This window comes from Argentina silus (assembly GCF_951799395.1).
Source record: "Argentina silus genome assembly, contig: scaffold_217, whole genome shotgun sequence".
NCBI lineage: Eukaryota > Metazoa > Chordata > Actinopteri > Argentiniformes > Argentinidae > Argentina > Argentina silus.
The window spans coordinates 2,501-17,500 of record NW_028152820.1 but is presented as its reverse complement, the minus strand read 5'-3'; the positions used below and the strand labels follow the sequence as shown (position 1 = coordinate 17,500).

At 50.4% G+C, this 15,000-nt stretch overlaps 2 protein-coding genes across 4 annotated transcripts in view; both read left to right on the top strand.

The window, feature by feature from the left end:
* Positions 1 to 6,783, top strand: part of LOC310824609 (uncharacterized protein) — a 30,904-nt gene extending 24,121 nt beyond the window's left edge. Inside the window, exons 5-9 of one of the 3 annotated variants that reach the window (XR_014555043.1) lie at positions 502 to 644; positions 2,919 to 3,086; positions 3,703 to 3,811; positions 4,262 to 6,278; positions 6,368 to 6,783. Coding sequence is in view for 1 of the 3 variants with exons in the window: in XM_083697874.1 (XP_083554000.1) it covers positions 502 to 644; positions 2,919 to 3,086; positions 3,703 to 3,811; positions 4,262 to 5,488 (1,647 nt within the window). In the remaining 2 variants the exon portion in view is untranslated. Of the gene's footprint in view, positions 1 to 501; positions 645 to 2,918; positions 3,087 to 3,702; positions 3,812 to 4,261 lie in introns of all 3 variants that reach the window. The other 2 variants (XR_014555044.1, XM_083697874.1) reach the window with 2 other exon arrangements.
* A 4,105-nt stretch (positions 6,784 to 10,888) lies between these two features.
* Positions 10,889 to 12,388, top strand: LOC310824608 (transmembrane protein 60-like; the record flags this gene model as incomplete). Its single annotated transcript, XM_083697873.1, has 2 exons — positions 10,889 to 11,022; positions 11,897 to 12,388. Exon 2 carries the CDS (start codon positions 11,990 to 11,992, stop codon positions 12,386 to 12,388), a length of 399 nt encoding a protein of 132 aa, XP_083553999.1. The 5' UTR covers positions 10,889 to 11,022; positions 11,897 to 11,989.
* Positions 12,389 to 15,000: the final 2,612 nt, after the last annotated feature.

Sequence of the window (15,000 nt, the reverse complement as noted above, 5' to 3'; positions counted from 1 at the left end):
TCCCCTGGTACCGCTGTGTCAGACCAGGCTAAACCATGTCCTCACAAACCACCAGGGTTTTGAGAGAACCAGTATTTAAAAGAAGGGAGTTAGTTAGTTAGTTAGTTAGTTTTAGTCAGGTCTGGACAGGGACAATGAGCCCTGTCCCCCGATTTCTACCTCCACCAGCCTCCACTGCTGTTTGCAATCTGACGAGACATTCACCCCTCCTCAACTGATGTCTGACGCCCTCTGGTGGTCAGAAGTAGTTTATCTACAAATAACATCCAATAGGTGGTTGGTGACCTATGGGTCCTCCTCTCATCCTCGAAGGAGTTTCGGAAATTTCTCTCTCTCCCTCCCCCTCTCTCTCTCTCCCCCCTCCCCCCCCCTCTCTCTCTCCCTCCCCCTCTCTCTCTCTTATGCCTGACTGTGGGTGGGTATTATTTCTAGCAGACTTTACTTACTTAGATACTGTCATTGAAACTCTGGTGTGTCGCCCCCCCCCCCCGCCACCCACAGAGGACCCTCCCCTGGGGCAGCTTCTCCAGTCTGAAGCTGGCCAGCCCGGTGGAGAGTGATGACGGGCCAATCATGTGGGTCCGGCCCGGAGAACAGATGATCCCCGTTGCTGACATGCCAAAGTCTCCCTACAAGAGGAGAAGGTGAGACACACACACAGAGTACACAAGTACAGTACACACACACACACACACACACACACACAGTACATAAGTACAGTACACACAGTACACAAGTACAGTACACACACACAGTACACAAGTACAGTACACACACACACACGTACAGTACACACACACAGTACAGTGAATGAAAGCCCCATGAGTACTGGGGGATTGAGAGTAGGGCTAAATAGGGACTTCAGCTCTTAACCCCCCCCAGTGTGTGTGTTCATACTGGCTGTGTGTGTGTGTGTTCATACTGGCTGTGTGTGTGTGTTCGTGTTTGTGTTCGTGTGTGTGTGTGTGTGTGTGTGTGTGTGTATATGTACTGCAGCTGTAGTATTGCTCCTCTTAAACCCAAACACCGATTTTTCACCGCTCAAGGATGTGCTACTCACTCTGTCTTGACACATACACACACACACACACACACACACACACCCCGCGCTGTCTGCCTGTCTCTCTGTCTCGCTGTCGTGTCTCATTTACCAACAACAACAATCCCTGCAGCTCCGGCGGCCGCAGAACTGCTGAGCTGTCTGTTTCTCTCTCTCTCTTTCTCTCTCTCTCTCTCTCTCCCTCTCTCTCTCTCTCTCTCTCTGTTTCTCTCTCTCTCTCTCTCTCTCTCCTCGGTAGAAGAGACAGGGTTGTTTTATGATATTCATACTTCATGTTTTACACGCCTGGCGTGTCACTTCCTTGGCAGGCAGGAAGCAGGATGTTGTCACTACGCTGAGCTGTGCCTGGTAATTATCTGACGGACACTCTAGAACCATCTAGAACACTCTAGAACCCTCTAGGACCATCTAGAACCCTCTCAAACCATGTAGGTCTGGACCAGGGAGGCTGGTGGAGGTTAGGGTTAAATCAGAGGATGGGCTTATTGTATCAAACACGTTTTTACAATGAGCCTGTACACTTGTGGATTACACAGCATAGGACGGGTCTAAGCATTAGGACGGGTCTAAGCATAGGACGGGTCTAAGCATGGGGTTCTAATCCCAGTCCCTCCCAGTCTAACCCATTAGGGGAGTACACTAGTACACTAGTGTGTACTTCAGGAGGAGTGTGGAACAAAGGGAGGCAGTGTGAGTGTCTTGGCTGGTCATCCTGCAGAAGAGGAAGGGAGAGTCTCCTAGGTGATAAATCTCTCCCCCCTCCCCCCTCCCCCCTCCCTCCCCCCCCTCTCTTCTCTGTCATCACAGCTTCATGTTAAACTCTGATTTATTGATTGGTCTGTTCTCTGTTCAGGGGACACTCATTCTCATGTTTTACACATCAGTGTGTGTGTGTGTGTGTGTGTGTGTGTGTGTGTGTGTGTGTGTGTGTGTGTGTGAAAGGCCCCGTGAAGAAGAGGAGACCTTGACAGATGAGAAGGTCCCTTACAGCTGCAGGCAGATGGACTGTTACCACACACACACAAGACGCAGACACACACATGCACACAGAGGACACACACATGTATTCAACAGCAAAATGAGTGTCAGTTTCCATTGTCTCCCTGCACCCATTGTTAATTTGTTTAAGTAACCATCACCAATTGTATTGTCACCTACTGTACACACACACACAGACACACACACACACACACAGTACAGTATGATCAAGCCTTAGACAGGGAGACACTTCCCCTCCCCCTCCCTCCCTCCCTCCCTCCCTCCCCCTCCCCCTCCCCTCCCTCCCCCTCCCTCCCTCCCTCCCTGTCAAAGGCTTTCTCTTCCTCTCAGCTTTGCATTTATTACTTTCACAGCTTTGTTCACAACAGCATAAACACTCCTTCTCTCTCTCTCTCCCTCTCTCTCTCTCTCTCTCTCTCCCTCTCTCTCTCTCTCTCTCTCTCTCTCTCTCTCCCTCCCTCCCTCTCCACCCCCCCCACCCTCTCTCTCTCTCTCTCTCATACACACACACACACACACACACACAGCGTTCCTGTGTGTGAGAGGGGTGTGGTTACAGTAGCAGTATTAACGTTGTACTACGGTACTCTGAGACTCCGCCCTCTAAATGAATCCCGGGTGCCGTTTATAGAACCTGGCGTTAGCGATGCTACGATCGAGGGTCCGATTCCCGCCGGGACCATGTATACAGAACTGTACTCACTCACTGTTCAGTAAGTCACTTTTTGGGGGTAAAAGCGTCTGCTGAACGCAGAGGAGAAGAAGAAGAAAACATCCTTCCTTCCTCCGGGTCTGTGACTGCAGATGGTTCTGATGGTTCTGATTCAGTGCATTTTCTTGTCCCCACCCCCTCTGCCAGGTCAACCAATGAGATCAAGAACCTGCAGTACCTCCCGCGGGCCAGCGAGCCCAGAGAGATGCTGTTTGAGGACCGGACGCGGGCGCACGCCGACCACATCGGGCAGGGCTTCGAGAGGCAGACCACCGCTGCCGTGGGGGTCCTGAAGGCCGTCCGCTGTGGAGAGGGGTGGGTCACACACACACACACACACACACACACACACACAGAGGCATGCATATATATACACATACACACAGGAATGCATACACACACACACACACAAAGGGGCATGCATGCACACACACACACACACACACACGCACGCACACAGGCATGCATACACACGCACACACACACAGGCATGCATACACACGCACACAGACACACGCACGCACAGCTTGACACACACCTGGATAATCTCAAAATCCCAAGTTAGTTGATAAAGTGATGGTATGAGTATGTTTCTACCAGTAGAGTAACACACACACACACACACACACACACACACACACACACACACACACACAGTCTGGACACCTCCAGTTGCTCCATTCTAGACCAGCACTCACAGACGGGTTTCTACATGCCTGCATGAATGAGGTGCCAGTCATCCTGACACACACAGGCATGCATATACACACACACACACACACACACACACACACAGGAATGCATCCACACACACACACACATGGTGAGGTGCCAGTCATTCTGACACACACTAGAGGAAGACACGCAGAAACATCTTCATAAATGTTCTCCCTCCCTCCCTCCCTCCCTCCCTCCCTGTCTCTCCCTCTAGTCCGGACCCTCCCCGTATTACCAAAGATGTGATCTGTTTCCATGCGGGGGATTTCCCTGACGTGGTCCAGAGGCTGCAGCTGGACCTGCACGAGCCCCCCCTCTCACAGGTAGGCCACACACACACACACACACACACACACACACACACACACACACCCCTCTCACAGGTAGGCTACACACACACACACACACACACACACCCCTCTCACAGGTAGGCTACACACACACACACACACACACACCCACCTCTCTCACAGGTGGTCTTCAAACATACCATTCCTCACATCTGCCCCCCCTTCACCCTCACACTGCCACCTCCTGGCTGAATGTTGGTACTGCACCCAGGAGTGTACCGTGTAGAACGGCCCGGGGGCGTCCTGTTAAAGCTGCTGTTCGCCTCACAGCTGGATCCTGGCTAACGGCTGTTAGCCTCACCTGGCTTAGAGCCATGTTAGAGCAGTGTGTGTGTGTGTGTGTGTGAGCGAACGAGCGAGTGTGTGTGTGTGTGGTGTGTCTGCCTGGTTAGTAATCTAACCCCCCCCCCCCCCCCCCCCCAGTGTGTCCAGTGGGTGGACGATGCCAAGCTGAACCAGCTGCGTCGGGAGGGCATCCGCTACGCCCGCCTGCAGCTGTACGACAACGACATCTACTACATCCCCCGCGGCGTGGTGCACCAGTTCAAGACGGTGTCGGCCGTCGCCAGCCTGGCCTGGCACATCCGCCTGGCCCAGTACTACCAGGGGGGGGCGGGGGGGGAGGCGGAGGCGGAGGGCGGGGAGGAGGCGGCGCTGTGGGTTAAAGAAGAGGAGGAGGAGGAGGAGGAGGAGGAGTGGTCACCTCCTACTGTTATCACAGACCCTGCGTCGAAGCTGGAGGGGGAGGGGGAGAGGGGAGCCCCCCTCCGGCCTCTGGAGGTTAAGAGGGAGCCTGTGGACAGGACCCCGCGCCTGGAGAGACCTCCCCAGCCCCCCGCCCTGGCGGCCACGGCCCCCCCTCAGCACCCGGCCCCCCACCATCAGGATGGCCGGCCCAAAACACACCACCACCACCATCATCATCACCACCATCATCATCATCACTCCGAGTCTAGAACAACTTCCTCTTCTACCCTGTCTCCCTCACCCAAACCACGCCTCACTCCCTCACCCAAACCCTGCCTCACCCCTACCCCCTTCCCCTCACCCAAACCCTGCCTCACCCCTACCCCCTTCCCCTCACCCAAACCCTGCCTCACCCCTACCCCCTTCCCCTCACCCAAACCCCACCTCACCCCCTCCCCCACCTCCACCCCCTCCCCCAAAACCAGAATAACCTCCACCCCATCTCCCAAAACTAGCCACTCCCCCTCTCCCTCACCCAAACATAGCCACACCCCCTCTCCCTCACCCAAACATAGCCACACCCCCTCTCCCTCACCCAAACAAAGCCACACCCCCTCACCCAAACCTAGCCACACCCCCTCTCCCTCACCCAAACCTAGCCACACCCCCTCACCCAAACATAGCCACACCCCCTCACCCTCCCCCATCCCCCTGGCGTCTCCCAGACCCTCCTCTGCCGGCCACAGAGAGGGCCGCCCCCCTGCCTCACTGCTCCATCAGCCCCCCCGGCCCCCCAAGCAGGATAAACCCAAGGACAAGGACACACTTCTGTACCCAAAGTCCCCCGCGCCCCCTTCGGACACACGGCCGACTCCACATCCCTCCCACTCCCTCCCCCGCCCCCACCCCCACCCCCCACCACAACGCCACCTGCAGGAGCAGCAGAAAGATGTTTTATACTGATTTGTACAGAATGTTTTTATAAATGCCTATTTGTTCTGTTGTTACTTGGGTTCTGTTTTAATCTGATTTTGAGAGAGAGAGAGAGAGAGAGGGAGAGGGAGAGGGAGAGGGATATACAGTGAGTGGTAGAGAGAGAGAGAGGGAGAGAGAGAGAGGCCTGATGCCAACACAGTGTGATGTTTAAAGAGGAAGATCAGGGGTCAAGGTTCATGCTCTGTCCTGTTACTGGATGAATACAAAAACACACGTAGTTTGTACGCATTCCTTAGTGCCTGTCCACAACTGTGAACTAGGTTAACCCTTTATTCTAGAGTCCCCCAACCACCAGGTTACTACGGTAACAGCATAGTTATTGTTGGTGTTGTTATTACCAAGGAATTTACTTCCTGGTTCCACTGGGGGTCAGAGTGCACCGACTGTTAACCAGAAAGTCACCGATGTAGTTAAATTATTTCAGGGAATTACCAGAGTTCTCCCCGAAGAAGGGAAGAGGGTTTCTGCGCCACTATGTAAACATTTCAAGGCAAATGAAACTGTATTTAATAATGATAGTCATTGTCATGGATCGCCAACGACATCGTTGTTAAAAACGAAAGCGTTATGATGTTCCTCAGTGAATTCATCGTTTTAGCGGTATTTTTTGCGCATTTTGACGTGAATAAACGCAAGTCGGTTTTTGATGATGCGATCCAGCGCCGCGCGCTGTTCAGATGTCCCGGGGAGAACCGTGGGATTCCCCAGGGAGCAGCAGCGAGAACCAGGTGTGTGTGAGTACCAGATGACGAACCAGGTGTGTGTGAGTACCAGATGATGTACCAGGTGTGTGTGAGTACCAGATGACGTACCAGGTGTGTGTGTGAGTACCAGATAACGTACCAGGTGTGTGTGTGAGTACCAGATAACATACCTGTGACGGGACTGCGAGGTGAAGGGTTAATTCAACTGTCAAAGCACTTAGGGCCAGAAGCACTGTTACTCTGCAGGTCTTCAAACAAACAGACAAACAAACAGGTCCTTAAATAATATATTTTTAAGTTGTAGGTTTCTGGATGTGTTTAGAGCTGACATGAACATATATATTTTTTGTAAGATGAGACAGAAATTGTTTTAAAAAAACGACTCCAGGCTTTTTTCTTCCCATAGAGCTTATTTATATCCAGGTTTTTTGTTGTTGTTGTTGTATTTTCTCTCCTTCCATTTTAATTGTCAGCACTGTATTGTAAATAACTTTTTGTAAGAAAACTTGTAGTGTGATTTATACCTGAATATGAGCCTGATTAATAAAGGTTCACAGTATCTGAGTGTTGTTGTTGTTGTTGTTGTTGTTGTTGTTGTATTGGAATGCACTGAACGCATCATCACTGTGGGACAGACTGAAGAACAGGTAGGTCACCTGACATGACGTTGCAGATTTCAGTTCATCCTGGGGTCCATTCCATTCCAAACATCCCCTTCCCTTCCTCCCTCCTATGGAGGAGCCATTCAGGGACGTGTTGATAGTTCTGCTGGTGAGCCCTACCGGAGGGAGGAAGGGAGGAAAGAGAGGGGGGGGTGAGCCCTACCGGAGGGAGGGAGGGACACAGGTCCAGACACCACTAACACCAGTCCAGTCCAGACACCACTAACACCAGTCCAGTCCAGACACCACTGACACCAGTCCAGACACCACTAACACCAGTCCAGACCAGACACCACTAACACCAGTCCAGACCAGACACCACTAACACCAGTCCAGTCCAGACACCACTGACACCAGTCCAGACACCACTAACACCAGTCCAGACCAGACACCACTAACACCAGTCCAGACCAGACACCACTAACACCAGTCCAGTCCAGACACCACTGACACCAGTCCAGACACCACTAACACCAGTCCAGTCCAGACACCACTGACACCAGTCCAGACACCACTGACACCAGTCCAGACCAGACACCACTGACACCAGTCCAGACACCACTAACACCAGTCCAGTCCAGACACCACTGACACCAGTCCAGACACCACTGACACCAGTCCAGACCAGACACCACTAACGTCCGGGCGTGTAATTAATTAATGAATTGCAATGAATTGTGGGATACCCTTTGTCTCTAAGTTGTCTTCCCTCCTCCAGCCCCGGGGGCGATGGCGATGGCTCTGGTTCTGACTGGAGGGTTTACCATGACGACTGATGTATCGTTGATTCACTTACTCAGACAAATGGACTTATTTGAAGTCGCTTTGGATAAAAGCGTCTGCTAAATTACTAAGTTTACATGTTAATGTAAACTTGTTGACCAAGCCTATACTTTTAAGTTCATGTGGGGAAGTGCACAAGTGCATACTTCAGGTGAAGGGTGGGTCACTAGGAGGCAGCGCGTGTTCAGGCTGAGTGTTCAGCCTCCACTTCACCTACAGAGTGAGGAGATGAAGTACGCTCAAGAGCAGCATGGAGGACATGAGAGGCGGATTACAGAGAGAGAGAAGGGAGGGAGAGAGGGAGGGAGGGAGAGAGAGAAGAGAGGGATGGAGAGAGAGAGAGAGAGGGATGGAGAGAGAGAGAGAGAGGGATGGAGAGAGAGACAGACAGAGAGAGAGAGAGAGAGAGAGCCCGTCTGTTCCTTATGCAAGCCGCCCACACTGCACTCAGCAACGATGAGCTCAGCAGTTCTGGTATGTGAGATTAGAGCTGAGGAACACACACACACACACACACAGACACACACACACACACACTCTCATACACACAAACACACACACAGACACATACACTCTCTCACACACACACTCACTTACACTCTCACACACACACTCACTCTCATACACACACACACACACACACTTCAGGGAGGCAGCAAGACTTGGCTGTTGCCTGACTTGGAACAGACCCCTGTACATACAGTGCCTTCGGAAAGTATTCTGACCCCCTCCTCTATACAAATCAGAGACCCTATAAAAACAAAGATATTAATTCCAAAATTACATTAATTATTATCCTTGCATTAGGATGGACTCAATTCAATTTATTGAGTGATTTGTTGATGACATTTTTGCATTTTAGCTCATTTTAAGAGTGTCATAGGAAAGGGTCTGATACTTATGTACATGAGATATTTCTGTATTTCAATTTTAATGAATTTACTGAAATTTCAAAAAATGTGTTTCGATTCGTCATTCTGGGGTATTGTGTGTGGATTGATGGAAAATTATTTTAATTTAATCCATTTTAAATTGAGTCTTTAACACAACAAAATGTAGAAAAAGTGAAGGGGTCTGAATACTTTCTGAAGGCGCTGTACCCTGTACCCTCTACCCGGTACCCTGTACCCTGTAGAGACCGTCACTAAACTGTAAAGGTTAAGATCACAACCACACTTAACCCCTTCATGACCAAACCCCAAACCTGAGGTCAGAATCACATCTCTGAAACATGAAACGGGTCCTGGTCTGGGCCGGGAGTACTGTAGCTTGGGCCCGGTCCAGTAACAAGCCCTAGGACCTGCACCTTGGAGACTCTTGTGTTCTGTTGTGTTTAGACTGGCGGGGCGTCGCCCGGGGTGGTAACCCTCTGACACGCTCCAGGAACATTTTGGCACCTTTAAAAAATCCACTCAGATCAGAAGGTCTGGAGGGCGTCAGGGCCAGGGCTTGTTCTCTGGACCGCGCCCAAGCCTCCCACACACATTTGTGTGTGTGTGTGTGTGTGTGTGTGTGTGATGTGTGTGTGTCTCTCTCTCTCTCCTGGCCTAGTCGTGAGCTTGCATACAGGAACGTAGGCCTGGGGAACTGGGATAACCTTCAGAGGGAATCTGAGAGGCAGCCAAATACGAGGGTGTAGCCCTGGCTGGCAGAGAGGGAGAGACGTTACTGCCTGCTCTGTGTGTGTGTGTGTGTGTGTGTGTGTGTGTGTGTGTGTGTGTGTGTGTGTGTGTGTGTGTGTGTGTGTGAGCGAAAGAGACGTGGCCTTAAAAAACCGAAAGGGTCGGCAGCCATACCATATTAGTCTGGTTCAGTGGCTGGAGTGTTGTGGTTGTCGAGTTCATGGTGCATTCCAGAACTCTCAGATATCCCTGCTGTCCAGTACTTTCTTGGGAACATTTAAATACATCATTAATGGATCTACTTTGAGAATATTGGTGTATGTGTTGGTGAGTCTACGTATAGTCTTTGGAACACTCTCCCAAACCACATGAAAGAATCCAGCACGCTCTCCTCCTTCAAACCATCCCTCAAAACCCATCTTTTTAAACTTGCTTTTAATCATTAACTATTTTTATTGTTGTTTTTACTGACTGTAAAAAATAAACATATTATTATTATTATTATTATTATGATTGGATATTTCACAATCTTAGTGCTTATGACCCCATTTGAACATCTTATTGAGAGAGAAACAACTAAACCGAGAGCAACAGCACACAGGCCGTGTTCAGACAGTGGAAGGTATTTGACTGCAGCTCATTTTCAGTTCCAACCTGTCGGTCTCTGTTTTGGTCCACCGTGGTCTCACTGGGATGAGGAAGACACTTCTATCAAAAGCTCTTTCCACACTTGGTCACTTTCAGAAAATGTTAACTCTTGGGTCACTTAAAGAGGAGGCCAGTTATTTTAAAGAGGAGGTCAGTTATTTTAAAGAGGAGGTCAGTTATTTTAAAGAGGACTGTAAGTGAAAATACCCAAATGATCTCTGCTGACTTTACACCAGGGGAGGCTGGTGGAGGTGGAAATGGGAGGATGGGCTCAATACATGGAACAGAATAAGGAATGGTATCAGACACACGTGGTACGTTTGATACCATTCCCCATTCCATTGCATGCATCCCAATGAGCCCGTCCTCCCATTTCTACCTCCACCAGCCTCCCCTGCTATAGCGGCTGTGCTACTATTCTGATGTGCTGCCATCTGCTGTACTAGTGCTGTAAGGTACTGTACTTAGTTAGGTTAAAACAACACAGGATTGATACACTGATTAACGGCTCACTGGTTCAGAACAGTGTTGTTGGAATTGTACTTTAATTCGCAGTGAAGAAGGCAAATACAATTGAATATACAATATACAATTTTGACAAACCGTGAGTGGATGATGCGTCTTGCCATAGAGCTCCGGCTTTTACTAAATGACCCTGATTGGTCCAACGGGGGTGCTATAGTAAACCACTTAAATTCCGAAATGACCCTGACTGGCCGTGAGGGACAACACCTTTATTGTGGACTTGTTGAACTTCTTGCACGTTCACGTGTTTCTGAGGTGCAACGTATACAGACTTTACGGTAAAGAGCTTTGTACGCGAAATTACGCTACTACATGATTGACATGGTTTTGGCCCAATAGCTGCGAAGATAACGGTACCTGAAACACTACACTAGCCAATAGCTGTTTACGGGAGGCGGGCTCTACCGTTCGCTTGGTGGATAGCAGAAATAGTCATTTGAATAAACCAGAAAATGTCCGTTACGTTTTCTACGAAACCATGCCTGTAATCATGTAGATTATGGATTATCGAGACGTTGTATGCGGAGACAGAACATCTTGTCATCAGCCAACCTGAGGTATGCTTGAACTAAACCGATAACCGTGTCTACATAGACGGTGTGTCCGTCATCGTCACCGTCATCACATTTGAATGGTTAGCTGGTTGTTGGTCAGCTAGCCAGCTCAGAAGAATGATCAGACCAGGCGATGCCAGGCTGGCAGCTGTTTGGTGCTGTGTGGCAGAGAGGGATGGAGCCTTCATTTATCTGTACCTAATTTAGCTATCAAGAAGCTCCCGGTTGAAAGGGGATCTAATCTGCTGTGTTCTGGGCGTGGGTGCTGTCTCCAGATGTCAGCATCAGCAGCTGCTGACGTCTGACTGTCTGTCTGCCTGCCTGTCTGGCTGTCTGTCTGCCTGCCTGTCTGACTGGCTGGCTGGCTGGCTGGCTGTCTGTCTGTCTGTCTGTCTGCCTGTCTGGCTGTCTGTCTGCCTGCCTGTCTGACTGGCTGGCTGGCTGGCTGGCTGGCTGTCTGTCTGCCTGTCTGGCTGTCTGTCTGGCTGCCTGACTGTCTGTCTGCCTGCCTGTCTGACTGGCTGACTGACTGTCTGCCTGTCTGCCTGTCTGACTGGCTGCCTGCCTGCCTGCCTGCCTGACCAGCCCTGTCTGTTGGTAGAAACTGAGGTGAAACTGCACTGTGGTTGATTTGCATGCACACACTGTGAAGCCACAGAATTTCACATCATAATTATGTTTATGTTTAGGCATCATTGCTGCTCTCTCCTGATCCTCTCTCTCCTACTCCCCCCCGCCCCCCCTCTCTCTCCTACTCCCCCCCGCCCCCCCTCTCTCTCCTACCCCCCCTATCCCCCCCGCCCCCCCCCCCTCTCTCCTACCCCCCCTCTCTATCCTACCCCCGCCCCCCCCCTCTCCTACCCCCCCACCCCCCCAGGTCCAGTCTCCACGCTCCATCTCCAAAGCCCCGCCTCCCCGCCTCCCCCCTCGTGTCCCTGGGGGGGCCACCGCAGCGCTCGCGGAGGAGAGAATGTCCCTGGCCCAGCGCGTCCTCCTCACCTGGATCTTCACCCTCGTCTTCCTCATCGTGCTGGTCCTGAAGCTGGACGGCAAGGTCCAGTGGAACTGGTTCCTCATCTTCCTCCCCGTCTGGGTCTTCGCTGGCGTCCTCATCCTCATGCTGGGGGTGAAGATGGCGGCCCGCTGCAAGCCGGGTTACGACCAGCGGAACGGCGCCCCGGACCTGAGGAGGAGGGCGTGGTGCCTGACGGCCCTGCTGCTGCAGCTGGCCTTCTGCCTGGCGCTGTGCGCCCGCCTGGAGAGCCTGACGGAGCTGAAGGTGACGTTCCTCTGCATCCCTCTGTGGGGGACGCTGCTGGGGGCCATGGTGGAGCTGGGGTACAACATCTTCCCTGAGAGGAGAGACTGACTGGGGGAGGAGTGGAGGGGAGGGGGGAGGAAGAGGAGGAGGAAGAGGGGGGAGGAGGAGTGGTCTTAATGTTTTGCATCTGCTTCTATAAGAACCCTACAAGACTGGCAGAAACACACACACACACACACACACACACACACACACACACACACACACACACACTTTTTTCCCCTCATACCAACAGTATTGTTGCTCAGAGAGAGAACAGCTTTGAGACCAGGAAGTGATTGATGGTTGTAAATGGTACAGTATTACTTTGGACCAATCAGATTATCATCTGAGCCAAGCTCTGTCCCGTTGCCATATAAGGACTTGTTCATAGAAATATGATTTTCATTGCCTGTGGTGTTTTGTGCCGTTCAGTTCATGGAACCTGTAGTATTATTTCATACAGTAGATTATGCATCCTTTTGTGCCATTGAAGACTATGATCATTTTGATATGAATGAATGCAGCGTTTGATATTTATATGTTCCTTTACTTGTTGTCGTGTAAATAAATGATTGTTTGTTGTTCCAAACGACAGCCTGTGATTTTGGTTATTTATTGATTGATTCTCTTCGGACTTTCAGCACCACTGCCATGCCGCCAAAGCCATGTCCTAAACACAAACGTGCGGTCTTTACGACCGCTGGAGGGCAGCAATGAGTCAGACATGCTTCTCTCAGGTCCAAGCGCCTCTTCATTCTTTGCGGAGGGGGTGTATACTTGTAATGAATATTAATGACCAGCGGCCGAAGCCTCTCCTATCGAATAAAGGTGTCCTCCGAATAGATAATGATGTTTACAAAAGACACGCCGTTTCCAACTGAAATCGCCTTGATGAAGTACAATCTAACAGATAAGTTACAGTCAAGACAAACATGAGCCGACAAGGAACAAGGCGTACAGAGAGGCACCGCAAATTAGTTTTGCGCACATATTCCGTTCATGTCGGCCAGGAGCCGGAGCAGCGCTGAGCAGAACCCAGTGAACGGATCGGGGGTCAGTGGAAGAAAGGGAAACCCGATCATTTCCAAATCAGCGAAATCGTGAATGGAAGCATCTTCCACGCAATGATACGTTAGATATTATTACATGTGTCTGAATGACGACCTGAAGCAGCGACGACATTCAGAGAACGAGGTAAGACGAACGAGACGTGCATTGTTTTTCATGATCATTTAATTTCATCCGCTAAACGACTTATTTCCCTGTATGCTAAACGGGAGCAGTATGCTAGCTTCATACAGCCAGTTGGATGTGGCCATTGCCATTGTTTGAACTCTAAATCCTCTCCAGCCTTATAGATAGTGAAAGCAGCGGCGTTATTTGCTAGGTTTGTTGCCAGATGGGTCGTTACGTTAGGGACACACGTAGGGTTGCCAGTCACGACTGAAAAGCAGCAGCAACAACAAAAGATGAACAAGAGAGAGATTTCAGCTAGCTCATCAATTTAAAGTAACCTGAAACAGAGGAGCCTAGTACTGGTTGAAGGCACATGATCAAGGTATCTATATGTCACCCCAATGGCTTTTATTAACCTTCTTACTTGTCAAGACCACGACTAAATGCACTCGTTTGGCCACCGACATGCAGCGGTACATGGTAACGATGCCTTCAGCGCTTTAGTTTGACTCACATCACTGCAATTGGGTAAATGTCGTGTTCAAATATTGAAGATATATTTCAGATCTGTTCCACTCATTTTATATAAGATCTAGTAGGATGAATAATGATCTAGCTGTAGATAAATTCGTAATTTAATAAGCCTGATTATTCTATTCCTGCAATGGAAACAAGATAATGTTATAAAAGAGTTGTAGTCGTTTAGTGAAGAAACCTCATTGGCTGTATCTATCGGAGGTACTTGGCTCTCTGCTGGTGTTATAACAGTGATCATTGGTTTAAAACCTCGTCTAATCAGCATGAATGTTCCTGTCCTATGTCCGACCTCTCCCTCGCTCCTCTAGTCTGCTCCGTGCTACACTCCGTCTGTTCCCGGTAGAGAAGCATGATTCATTGCCCCCTGCGGTGGTATTGACCGCCTGCCATTCCCATCCCGGAGCCGCCAGCTCCAGCCCTGTGCTCTAGTATTATCCTGCTCCGTTGACCTGCTCTTCAGAGCACTACAGTGGAGGCCTAGGCTGAGCAAGCCTTATCTTCGGTTTCATTTCAGTGTGTGTGTGTGTGAGTGAGAGAGAGTGTGAATTTGCATGATGTGTATTCTCTCATTGCTCTTGTAGGAGCAATGCTTTTATTAGTGTCACTGCTGTCTGTGGTAACTTTTCACGCTTTACACCACACACATGTCCCACGCCCGTGTCTGATGGCCACAGTCAGTTTGGCTGTTCTTTAGGCCCATGTCTGATGGCCACAGTCAGTTTGGCTGTTCTTTAGGCCCATGTCTGATGGCCACAGTCAGTTTGGCTGAATGAGAGACGGTGTGTAATCCTCTGTCATGTCTGGCTGAAGTGCAGTGTGAATGAGCAGTAGCTTTGTCTGGTGTTAGCGTTGTGTAGTCTAGCTGCTTGTCCATTGTCTCCAGTCCAGCCAGCTCCTTCAGAGTTGAATGGCTCCGTCTCACCCTGAGAGGGAGTCTCTTCTCTGGCCGGTCTGTCCCTAGTCTG